This window comes from Lactuca serriola, chromosome 6 (assembly GCF_051521515.1).
Source record: "Lactuca serriola cultivar US96UC23 chromosome 6, Lser_US96UC23_V15, whole genome shotgun sequence".
Taxonomy (NCBI): Eukaryota; Viridiplantae; Streptophyta; class Magnoliopsida; order Asterales; family Asteraceae; genus Lactuca; species Lactuca serriola.
The window spans coordinates 173356328-173367657 of record NC_136413.1 but is presented as its reverse complement, the minus strand read 5'-3'; the positions used below and the strand labels follow the sequence as shown (position 1 = coordinate 173367657).

Below are 11330 nucleotides of genomic sequence, written 5' to 3'. Positions count from 1 at the left end.
TCAGATTGTCAAAACTTTTCATTTTGTTGTAAGTTTGGTCCAAATTTTTTTTTCTTTTTTTTATAATGACGGATTTGCCCATTATTATTATATTTTTCAATTTTCTTTTATTACAACAATTAAAAATAAAACAAAAATAAAATCTCTCACACATACTCATCTTGCACCTTTTTATCACCTAAGATGGAAATTCCAACTGAAGTTGCACCTATCAAATACACAACCAAATACCCGCATTCCTATCAACCTTTGATAAATGCAGACAATCAGGGAAATCTCACCGATACTCTTTCCCCCAAAGTTGCACCTTCCAGTCTGTTCTTGAATCAGCAGTTGACGAGGACGCCATGTTATCCATCTCAACATCTCCGATTGTAATCTCACTGGTACTCTCTCCTCCGACATTGGTCCCCTTCACAAGCGGAGATCGAACCACGAACTATCTCAATCTACAGACGAAGATGGTGATGATGTTGTTCCATATTTGAAACGAGGGTTTGCTAGCTCAAAGAAGAAGGACAACCGAAGAAAGAGGATGACGGATCTGGTGGTCGTTCGGCGATAGATCAAGCTGGAGAAGGACGACCACCGCTTTTTCGTCTTCGTCTTTCAGAGCAACCACAAGCGTCGTCGTCTTCGGTGATTTTCAGATTTGGAGAGCTGTAGCCTTGAGGCAGAGGATAACTCATTGGGTTATCGCCTCCGATATCAATTGAATATGGAGAGCTGTAGCCTTGAACCAGCACCAAATTTTAAATGAATCTACAAAAACTATGTTTGGGAGAGAACAATTGATTGAAACTTCAGATCTTGGTTATAGATTTTGAGGGAATGGAATGTTAACTCGTAGAGAGAGAGATCATTTTTTTCTGTTATAAAAGATAATAAAAATAAAATAGAAAAGACAAAATTTCTTTTTTATTTTTCTTTTAATTAGAAAAGTATTTAAATAAATAAAAAAAAACTGAAAAAAGAAAATATAAAAATTTCATAACAAATTGGATCAAACTTAGTCCAAACTTTTTGGACCAAACTTGGGAGTTGTCACGTTACATAAAAACCATTCTTGCAATTTTGTCTTTAATATACCAAAATTCGAAATTTAAGCCATCGCTTTTAAAAAACTTAAAAGAATTTTATATAAATATCCCATCGCTATACATTTTTTTTGTAACTTAAACAAACATTCAAAATGTTTAATATTTAAAGTACAAGTAATGATATTATCCATATCGTCAGATATTTAAATACTAGATCATCATCATCAAGAAAATAGGATTTTCATCATAAAAAAATGTATCATCTTTTTATTTAATAAGTTTCCAATACAAATTTATCTATTTTCTGGTTAACAACTTAACATAACATTAATTGCATGATATTATAAGAATGATATGAGTTCATAACTTTATAATTGCAAGATATTTGTTGGTTAACAACTTAATATTAATTTCATTCGCTTTATAACATGTTTAAACATTAGTCAAATATGGGCATTAAAAGAATATTTATTGGTGATTGGTGAAATTATATATGTTCGGGTCGGATCCTCTTATCAACCCCCCCCCCCCCCCCCCCCCCCCCCAAAATCTACCCGTTCCAACGTCTTTGCCCTATAAAACCTAATTCAGGGCTCTCCCCAATTCATCAGATTCACAGACAGAATTTCAGTCTGGATTCCCAAATACACATTTCTTTCTCCCTCACTACTATTATTGATCTACGGACTTTGAATCAGCAATTTCGTACGTACAACAGGTGCGTATATCTTTCCATAATCATATATAGAATTTGTGTATTACTTAGTTGATTAATCAGCTTGACATTCATAAGAATTGTGCTTTAATCACTTAATCCTTCTTCGATTACGCCTCCCCCTCGCTAAGATGATTAGGTTTTTAGAACTCAGATCTAAATATTTTTAATTGTTTCTGTCTCTGTTCCAATTTTAGGTTTTTCCTTTATGGCGGGGGTACAACTGAAATGAATTTACCCTATTTATTAGAAGTAGGTGCTATCATTATTGTCTTTATGCATCTAATTCAATTGTTCAATAATGTGATAATTTAGTGTGCTAGGGTTGTTTACGCTGTGATATGCATATACTGTGTACTCCAATTGAATGTGATAGGGGCATAGGGCTTAGGAGTTCAAACTTGTTTTGATTTGGGGTTTTATAAATCAAGCTAGGCATTGCTTTCACTTATATAAATTTGTTCATATGGTCATCCGTCTAGGGTTATGGCATTTACAATGCTCTATTGCTAATAAAATTCTATGGTACTTTTATTACTGTCATGCTGTTGTATGCGTCTGTATTACTTTTTGAGGGTGTAAAGTTTTATAGTACTCTGCTTGCAGAGTTTTTGGTTTGCGTGCTAACCTGTTTATGAGTACATCTGTACATGCCTCGTATTCTTGCATAAATTTATGTTTTCCTTACCTTAATCTCATTGAAGGTTCTTTTTTTTTTTCCTTTAATTTGCTTGCAGAACCTATTTTGTTTGCGTTTATTTGAAAGATTCAAAGGTTTGAGGTGTTTTTCCATTAGTGAAAGGTGGATCTGTTTGTGTATATGAGAAATGGGTTCTAGAGAAAAGCCATTGTTTGATCTTAATGAACCTGCTGTTGAGGATGAGAGTGACACAGTCCCCTCTACTATCAACACTTGTAAATTATCAACATCAGCATCAAGTAGTTCTCATAAAACAGTAAATACCCGTGCTTTTTCTCATGTTTCCTCTGTTTCGAGCTTTCAGCCTTTCATTCAGTCAAAAAGAGAACAACCATCTGAAGTAGGTGAAGACCTTAAAAAGGAAGCTGCTAAAAACATTTTAGAAAAGGAAGAAGGTGAATGGTCTGATGTAGAAGACCCCTCCATTAAAACCAACAGAACAAGTAGTAGTATCCCTGAAATGTCAACTTCTGGCTATGATGAGAAATCACAAACAAAAGCAACCACTGAATCTGAATCCACAGATCAAAATGATTGTAATCTAACTACAGTATCATCAAGCACATCTTCCAAGAATGAAAATAACAACCATACTTCAAAGCTTCCAATTCCAACTAACCCTGGAAAACGCCCTAAACTTGATCAACAAAAGGAAGCAATGCTAGGTAAAAAGCGTAGTAGGCAAACCATGTTTCTAAACATGGAAGATGTTAAACAAGCGGGACCCATTAAAATCTTGACCCCTAAAAAACACAACTTTCAGCCACCCATTGTAACACGTATTGTGAAAGAGTCACGCCCTGTTCTTGACTCAATTAAAGAAGCAAAACCGATTGATCAATCATGCAATGAGGGTAATAACAATCATGTGGAGTCTAGTGATACAAAATCTGATTGTAATGAAAGTGATTTGAGTTCAGGACCTGTAACTCGTTCTAGAAGGACAAATAGTGGGACAGATCTTGCTGGAGAAGATAAAGATAAATTATTTTCAGATCATATTCATAGGCAGAGTTCATTCAAGCAACCTAATGATTCAAGACAGATGAAGAATCCACATATTCCTATAAAAAAACCTCCTTTAAATTTAATCACTCAAAACGATTCCAAATCACTAGTTAAAAAGCTTCCTTCAAGAAAACCAACAACTGTCACTACACTTTATCAGGATACATCAGTGGAGCGTCTTCTAAGGGAGGTGACTAATGACAAGTTCTGGCAGCATCCAGGTGTGTTTGTGTGTGTGTGTGTGTGTTTTTCTCTTCACTTTTTACCTTATGTAAAAGTTACGGATTTGGTCCTTGACTTTAATTTTTTTCTTTGCAGTCCCTTAAAGAATTATTTGTACCCTTTTTTTGTCCCTTAAAGAATATTCTGTAGTGAATCTTACAATACGATTTGCCATTCAGGATTTGATAAAATACAATTCACAATATAAAAAAAAGTGGTTGTATTAGTTATTGAATGAATGGTAATGTTTGTATTGCCCAGGCCCACGCATAGCAAAAGGGGATCCCTGCAGCTTCATGTGATTGGGCGTTCACTTTTCACCAGAGCCTCTTCAATCGAAGAAATAAAAAAAAAAATCGTACTTTTTATAATTAGTAGTAATGTATAACATTTTGTCACCATTATAACAATTAGATTCCCATTTTGTTTGTGGACATATTGTTTATTCGTTTTACATGAAAATAAAAATCTCAAAATCTTTTTGGACATTCAGAGGATGCGGATCTACAACGGGTCCCAGGAAGCTTTGAATCAGTAGAAGAATATATTCGAGTTTTTGAGCCTTTACTCTTTGAAGAATGTCGTGCACAACTCTACAGCACTTGGGAAGAATCAACCGAAACTTCATCTAGAGATTCACATACAATGGTTCGCATCAAAAATGTCGAAAGGCGAGAAAGAGGTAATTATTAATTATTTTCATTTCATTATATATAAATAATTAAATACACATCATATATTTAACAAATTATAAGTTTTATCAACTTTATATGATGTTACAGGATGGTATGATGTTATTCTCCTACCAACAAACGAATGCAGATGGAATTTCAAAGAGGGCGATGTTGCAGTTCTTTCAACTCCAAAACCCGGAACAGGTTTGCTTAATTTCATTAATCTATAAAAATAAAAATTATTTCACAAACCTACTAAATAAAAAAAAACCCATTTTTTTAAGCAGTTAGATTGAAGAGAAACAACGCTCCAACAAACGTGGAAGAGTCCGAGGTTATCGGACGTGTAGCCGGCACTGTCAGGCGTCATATACCAATCGATACTCGCGACCCCACTGGGGCCACCCTTCATTTTTATGTCGGCGATTCTTTCGATTCCAACAGGTTTGGTTTTCCTTTTTTTAATTCATATTTTTAAAAAGTACTTTACTCATATTTTTTTTTTTAAATTACAGTGACGATGACCATATATTAAAGAAACTACACCCTAAAGGAGTCTGGTTTTTAACCATTCTTGGTGCTCTTGCTACAACCCAAAGAGAATATATCGCGTTACATGCTTTTCGTAGACTAAATTCACAGGTTGGCTTTAGACTTTTAGTTACAATTTTTAATTTTTCCTTATACAAACTTATGATTAATTATTTTAATACAGATGCAAACTGCGATTCTTCAACCAAGCCCAGAGCAATTCCCAAAATATGAAGAACAAGCACCATCAATGCCCGAGTGTTTCACAACAAACTTTGTTGACTATCTTCATCACACATTCAACCAGCCTCAATTATCAGCAATCCATTGGGCAGCAATGCACACAGCAGCAGGAACAACAAACACTTCAACAAAAAGACAAGACCCATGGCCCTTCACCCTAGTCCAGGGCCCACCAGGAACCGGTAAAACCCACACCGTATGGGGCATGCTAAACGTCATCCACCTCGTCCAATACCAACACTACTACACCGCTCTCCTAAAAAAACTCGCCCCCGAAAGCTACAAACAAGCCACCGAATCTTTATCTTCCGAAAACGCCCCTACCGGATCCATCGACCAAGTCCTTCAAAACATGGACCAAAACCTATTTCGGACACTTCACAAAATCTGCCCTAAACCACGCATGTTAGTCTGCGCCCCTTCCAATGCCGCAACCGATGAGCTCCTCACACGTGTCCTCGAACGCGGCTTCATCGACGGCGAAATGAAAATGTATCGCCCCGACGTCGCCCGCGTCGGGGTAGATTCAAATACACGCGCGGCGCAGGCGGTTTCCGTGGAACGTCGGACCGAACAACTTTTAATGAAAAGTAGAGACGAAGTCTACGGTTGGATCAACCAACTGCGGGCCCGCGAAGCGCAGTTGTCGCAACAAATCGCGTCGTTGCAACGCCAGTTGAATCTCCAAGCGTACACGGGCCGCGCCGAAGGATCCGTGGGCGTCGACCCGGATATCCTCACCGCCCGTGACCAAACCCGCGATTCGTTTTTACAAAACCTCGCCGCGGTTGTCGAAAACCGCGATAAAGTTTTGGTTGAAATGTCGCGGTTGTTGATTCTCGAACCGCGGTTTCATTCCGGGAACTTTAACCTCGAAGAAGCGCGTGCAAGCTTGGAAGCGAGTTTCGCCAACGAGGCGGAGATTGTGTTCACAACGGTTTCAAGTAGCGGGAGGAAACTGTTCTCTAGGTTGACGCACGGGTTTGATATGGTGGTGATTGACGAGGCGGCTCAGGCGAGTGAAGTCGGGGTGTTGCCGCCGCTTTCGCTCGGTGCCGCTAGGTGTGTTCTCGTCGGAGACCCACAGCAGCTTCCGGCGACGGTGATAAGTAAGGCGGCGGGGACGTTGTTGTATTCGCGGAGTCTTTTCGAGCGGTTTCAACAAGCGGGGTGTCCGACGATTCTCTTGTCGGTTCAATACCGTATGCATCCGCAAATACGCGATTTCCCATCGCGGTATTTTTACCAAGGGCGGTTGACCGATAGCGAGAGTGTAAAAAGTCAACCGGATGAAAATTACTATAACGACCCTTTGTTGAGGCCGTATGTGTTTTACGATGTTACCCATGGGCGGGAATCGCATAGGGGAGGGTCGGTTTCGTATCAGAATGTTCATGAGGCGAAGTTTTGCGTGAGGTTGTATGAGCGGTTGATGAAGGTGGTTGGTGGTGGTGGTGGGGGTGGGGGTGTAGGGAAGGTTACGGTGGGGGTGATTACGCCGTATAAGTTGCAGTTGAAGTGTATACAAAGGGAGTTTGAGGAGGTGTTGAGGAGTGATGAAGGGAAGGATATTTATATAAATACGGTTGATGCGTTTCAAGGGCAAGAACGCGATGTTATTATTATGTCGTGTGTGAGAGCTTCGAGTTATGGTGTTGGATTTGTTGCGGATATTAGAAGGATGAATGTGGCACTTACTCGCGCCAAAAGGGCACTTTGGGTATAAATTTTGTTTCTTACCCTTTTGGAATTAAACATTTTTTTTCTTCGAATAAATAAATAATCTAGTTTTTTTTTTTTTTTTAGGTGATGGGGAATGCGAGTGCTCTTGTTCAATCAGAAGATTGGGCGGCTTTAATTGCGGATGCCAAGGCGAGAAAGTGTTACATGGACATGGACTCGCTTCCGAAAGACTTCCTGGCGGCACCACCACTACCACCACCGCCACCGGCCTATGGTCCACCGCCACCTAAGTTTTCTAATTCGAGAGGCTTCATGAGGCCTAATTTTAGAAACAGACCATATGAGCATATGGGAACACCATCAGGAGATGAAAGTAAAACAAACTCAAACTCAAATTCATCAAGAAATGGTAATAGTTATCGGCCTTTTAATAAACCACCATTGGAGGACAACCATGATTGGTCTCGAGATTCATGGCAGCAATATGGGGCCCACAAGAGACCGAATCAAGCTGGGGTATTGGGAAAAAGAGACCAATGATATGATGATGTTTGTCCAAGGTTTTTTTTCAGATACTTACTGTGGGACCCAACCCAAAACCCTAAACCCAAAATTGTCATTGTACAAAGATATTGTTTAGCGGGAGGTACTTTGGTTAACAAGGAAAGGTAAAAAAAAATATACCTTGAAATTGGTTAAAAGGGCAAAAACGTCAATTTGACATAGGTGTATCTGATTTGGCGCCACTTGATCCACCAAGGGGAGTCATGGTTGGAAAAATTGTGTTAGTTGAAAGATTTTGAAAGGGGACACGTTTTTATGTTTTGTTGGGGTATTTGATGGTAGTTTTTTTGTTTATTTATTTTTTTCTTTTGGGGTTTTATAGAAAATACAAAAGATGTAGTTGAATTAGCATCTTGGGGAATTGTGGTATAAAGATTTTGTATAGAAATGGTGGTGTTGATCTTGATCAAGTGAAAGTTATTTACAAACTTGTTTTTTTATTTCATTGGTTTAGTTACATAGATGAATTATATGCTTTAAAAGACACTCATTTAAGGCGTTTTAATGAGTGAATGTATTTTTTGGAATAAGAGGAATGAAAGTTTAAAAGAGCTGAACAAACAAGTTCATGAAATGAGGTATTTTATATTTGTTTGTGTAATATTTGGTCGGTTTGGAAGAACTGAAAATTATTATGAATTGTTTAATATATCTCATATAAACATATTTTATCTCGTTATAAAAATGTTTATTTCTAATAGTCAAAAATATTTATTTATCATTTGGACGGTTGTTTATAAATATAAAAATTAATATACCGTTAAATTTTAAAATATGAATGCATTTAAAATATATTTAGTTATATTTAGAAAACTAGTTGTGAGACCCGTATGTTATACGGGTTGGATAAAACAAAAAAATTAAATATGAAGGTTTAAACAAAAAATTATCTAAATTTAAAATTTAAAATTTAAAATTTGAATTTAAAATGAAACATATTCAATAATATGAGTTGTAATATTGTAATTTAATTATTATTTTCAAATAAAACAATTAATAATTGAGGTTTAAATATGATGTGTTAATTAAAAAAAGATAAACAATGAGAAAATGACACATGGAAAAAACATTTATTCAAAAATACCAAAAAATGACATGTGTCCAAGTTAATGAGAGAGTGACATGTGGCAAAATTATTTTCATTTATTAAGGAGGATAGAATAATAATTTAATTTTAAGTTTTAAAAAAACATTAATGTTTATAAATATTATGTAGATAGAAGTATTTCATTTCATCTAAAATAAACATATCTTTCCCGTGTAATGCAAATTAATTTTGGAGAAGGAATCACATTTCACGATGTTTAAAAAATAAAAAGTCCCCTCCTGTTTAGTTTAATCTTTTTTCGATTATGGGTTTTGATTAAATGTTATTTCAATTTCAACTATGGAACTGGTTTCCATCAAGTAAATTGAGTTTATTCTATAAAAACCTTATATTTTATATTTTTTTTTTCTATTTAGACCTAATATTTGTTTTTCAAAATAATCCCAACTTTAATCTATTCTTTGTTATTTCACTAATGGATTCAGTTACTAACAGGTTATCTTATACCCTGTAACTCACGAGTATCCTAAGCATCAATCACCTAAAAGAATAACTGATTTCAAAACCTTAAGTCATATTTTTGTTTTTTTTTTCTTCTTCTACACCAGATTGGATCCCTTGAAATGACTTTTTCTTCGAGCCTTAGAAACATAAACTTAGTTTAGAATAATGGAACTTTGCTATAGTGAGCAAGATTCCTCTATTTATCTGCCTTCCAAGGTTTTTTTTCTTCACAAGATTAAGTCTATTTTCAAAGGTTATCTCGAGGCTATTTTTACAAGGTTTAATTGTATGTTTGTTTTAACATTGTACTAAGATAATTTTGCAAATAAATTACTATTTTTACCTCAAAGCTCATTTTGTCTTAAGTATTTATCAACGTTTCATAAAGTGGCTAGATAAATTTATTTTCATGTTTTTTTCATTCCATATCAATGTTTTACAGTGAGTACTAAATTTAACCACAATTACCATGAGGCCTAAGAGACCACCAAAGACACTGTTAGCACCGTAAGACAATCATGGACATTGGTTGTTCCTTATGCTTGAATGAATATGTTTATGAGAATTTTTTAATTAGACATTCCAATCACTATCAGAGATCTCCTCGTAGTTTATGTGAAGCTAATGTGACAACCCAAAAATTTCTGTTAGTTTTAACGTTGAAGTTAACGTCGGAGTTAACGTCAAAAATTAACGTCGAAATTAGTTACGTCAAAAATTAGTCAAATTCATCCCAAAAATATTTTTGACCGGAATTAAACCCGTTGGAATATTTTAAATAATATTCGTCAAGCGAACAAAAATTAAGGCGGTATAATTTTAAAATTTGCCGTGATTAAGGAAGTGGTGAAAAACCCGTTCACGGTTGGTGTCAGGAGAACCTCAGCCAGGCCATAAGCTCCATCCTTTATAAGGGAGGAGTGAGATTCACTCCCACCTTTTTACCACCTTAGACTCTCTCTCTCTACTTTCTCTCTCTACTTTCTCTCTCTACAAACGGGTTTTGGTCAAAAATCAACCATTCAAGCCTCAAATCGGTAAGTAAACCTCCCTAGCTTGTTGTTTAACACTTTTATCTTGCAAATTCGGGACTTAATCTTCCGGAAACCTCAAGAACATGAGTTTACGGCCCATGAACACCTTCATGGACCGTAAACACTCATAATGGGGTTTTAATGCTCAAAAACCCTTCCAAACCACTTCCTATGCTTAGCAATGGCTTAGATGCTTACCCGAAAGGACTCAGAACACCAAAATCGGACCAAATGGGGAGTAAACTTGAGTTTACGGTCTAAGAATGTTCTTAGACCGTAAACCCATGTGCATGGACCATAAACACTTGTTTAAGTGTCAAACTACCCCTCAAACACTTCCAAGGGCTTCCATGAACTTCCTAGGGTGCATAGAACCTTATTTTCCTTCATTTTATGCACAAAGCATACAATAATCATACCACACTTGAGTTTACGGTCCAAGAAGGTTCTTGGACCCTAAACACCCATTCATAGACCATAAACACCCCCAAAGGGTGTTAAAGTGCCCCTAGCACTTTGTATGGCTTGGATTTGGACCTAGAACTTCACATGCTTAGCTTACAACCACAAAAACGCATGATTTGGGGACTAACATGAGTTTACTGCCGTAAACTCATGAGTTTAAGGTAGTAAACTCCCCATATGTATCTCCTTAGACCGTAAACACCTTTCCAAGGTGTTTAAGTGCCCTAAACACCTTCCTATGCCTCTAAAAGCCCCTAGAACCTTACCTACATGAGTTAGAACCACCAAACAACCAAAGGAATGGGCCAACATGAGTTTACGACCGTAAACTCATGTGTGTACGGCCGTAAACTCCTCAAGGAGTAAACCATGGACCGTAAACTCCATTTAGTGCCCATTTTGAGGAGTAAACTCCAATGTGAGTCCATACACACCTCCTATGCAACCCGGGACACTTTTAGCAGTTGTAGCAAACTGTTTTTATGTCGTAAGACATCCTTACTTGCTTAAATTAGTTATTGAATGACTAATTAGATACTTAAATGTATCATTACATGTTAAATAGGATTCGCGTGAGCGGTCAAGCCCTCACTTGACACTTAACATCCTATACCGGCACCTCCGTCGGATCCTCTTACACCAGGTGAGTTCATACCCCTGAATGAACCTTTTAAATGTTTTTACATGTTTTATAGGGGGGGAATACAAGTTAAACATGCCAGTTATCATATCAATCACATGTGATTGATAACCCACATGCACAAAGATTTACCACACTGTAAACTGTTTTACCAAGTAGGATACTATAAATGGCTTTCTAAAAGGTTTTCACTTGTTCAAACTCTTACTTATACTGCTTTATCAAAGTTCATTTTAAACTGGTTTATGAAAAGTTTTCA

At 36.7% G+C, this 11330-nt stretch overlaps 1 protein-coding gene across 4 annotated transcripts; it reads left to right on the top strand.

Annotated features, from left to right (window-relative positions):
• The first annotated feature begins 1603 nt into the window (after positions 1–1603).
• Positions 1604–7808, top strand: LOC145057406 (putative helicase MAGATAMA 3). Of its 4 annotated transcripts, XM_079005234.1 has the most exons (9): positions 1604–1758; positions 2493–2670; positions 2760–3684; positions 4179–4367; positions 4468–4563; positions 4644–4803; positions 4875–5001; positions 5075–6853; positions 6940–7808. In XM_079005234.1, exons 2-9 carry the CDS (start codon positions 2617–2619, stop codon positions 7354–7356), a joined length of 3747 nt encoding a protein of 1248 aa, XP_078861360.1. In that variant the 5' UTR covers positions 1604–1758; positions 2493–2616; the 3' UTR covers positions 7357–7808. The 4 variants fall into 4 exon arrangements, with proteins under 4 accessions (XP_078861360.1, XP_078861359.1, XP_078861358.1 ...); XM_079005233.1 differs by having other exon boundaries at positions 2493–3684; positions 4647–4803; XM_079005232.1 differs by having other exon boundaries at positions 2493–3684.
• The last annotated feature ends 3522 nt before the right edge of the window (positions 7809–11330 follow it).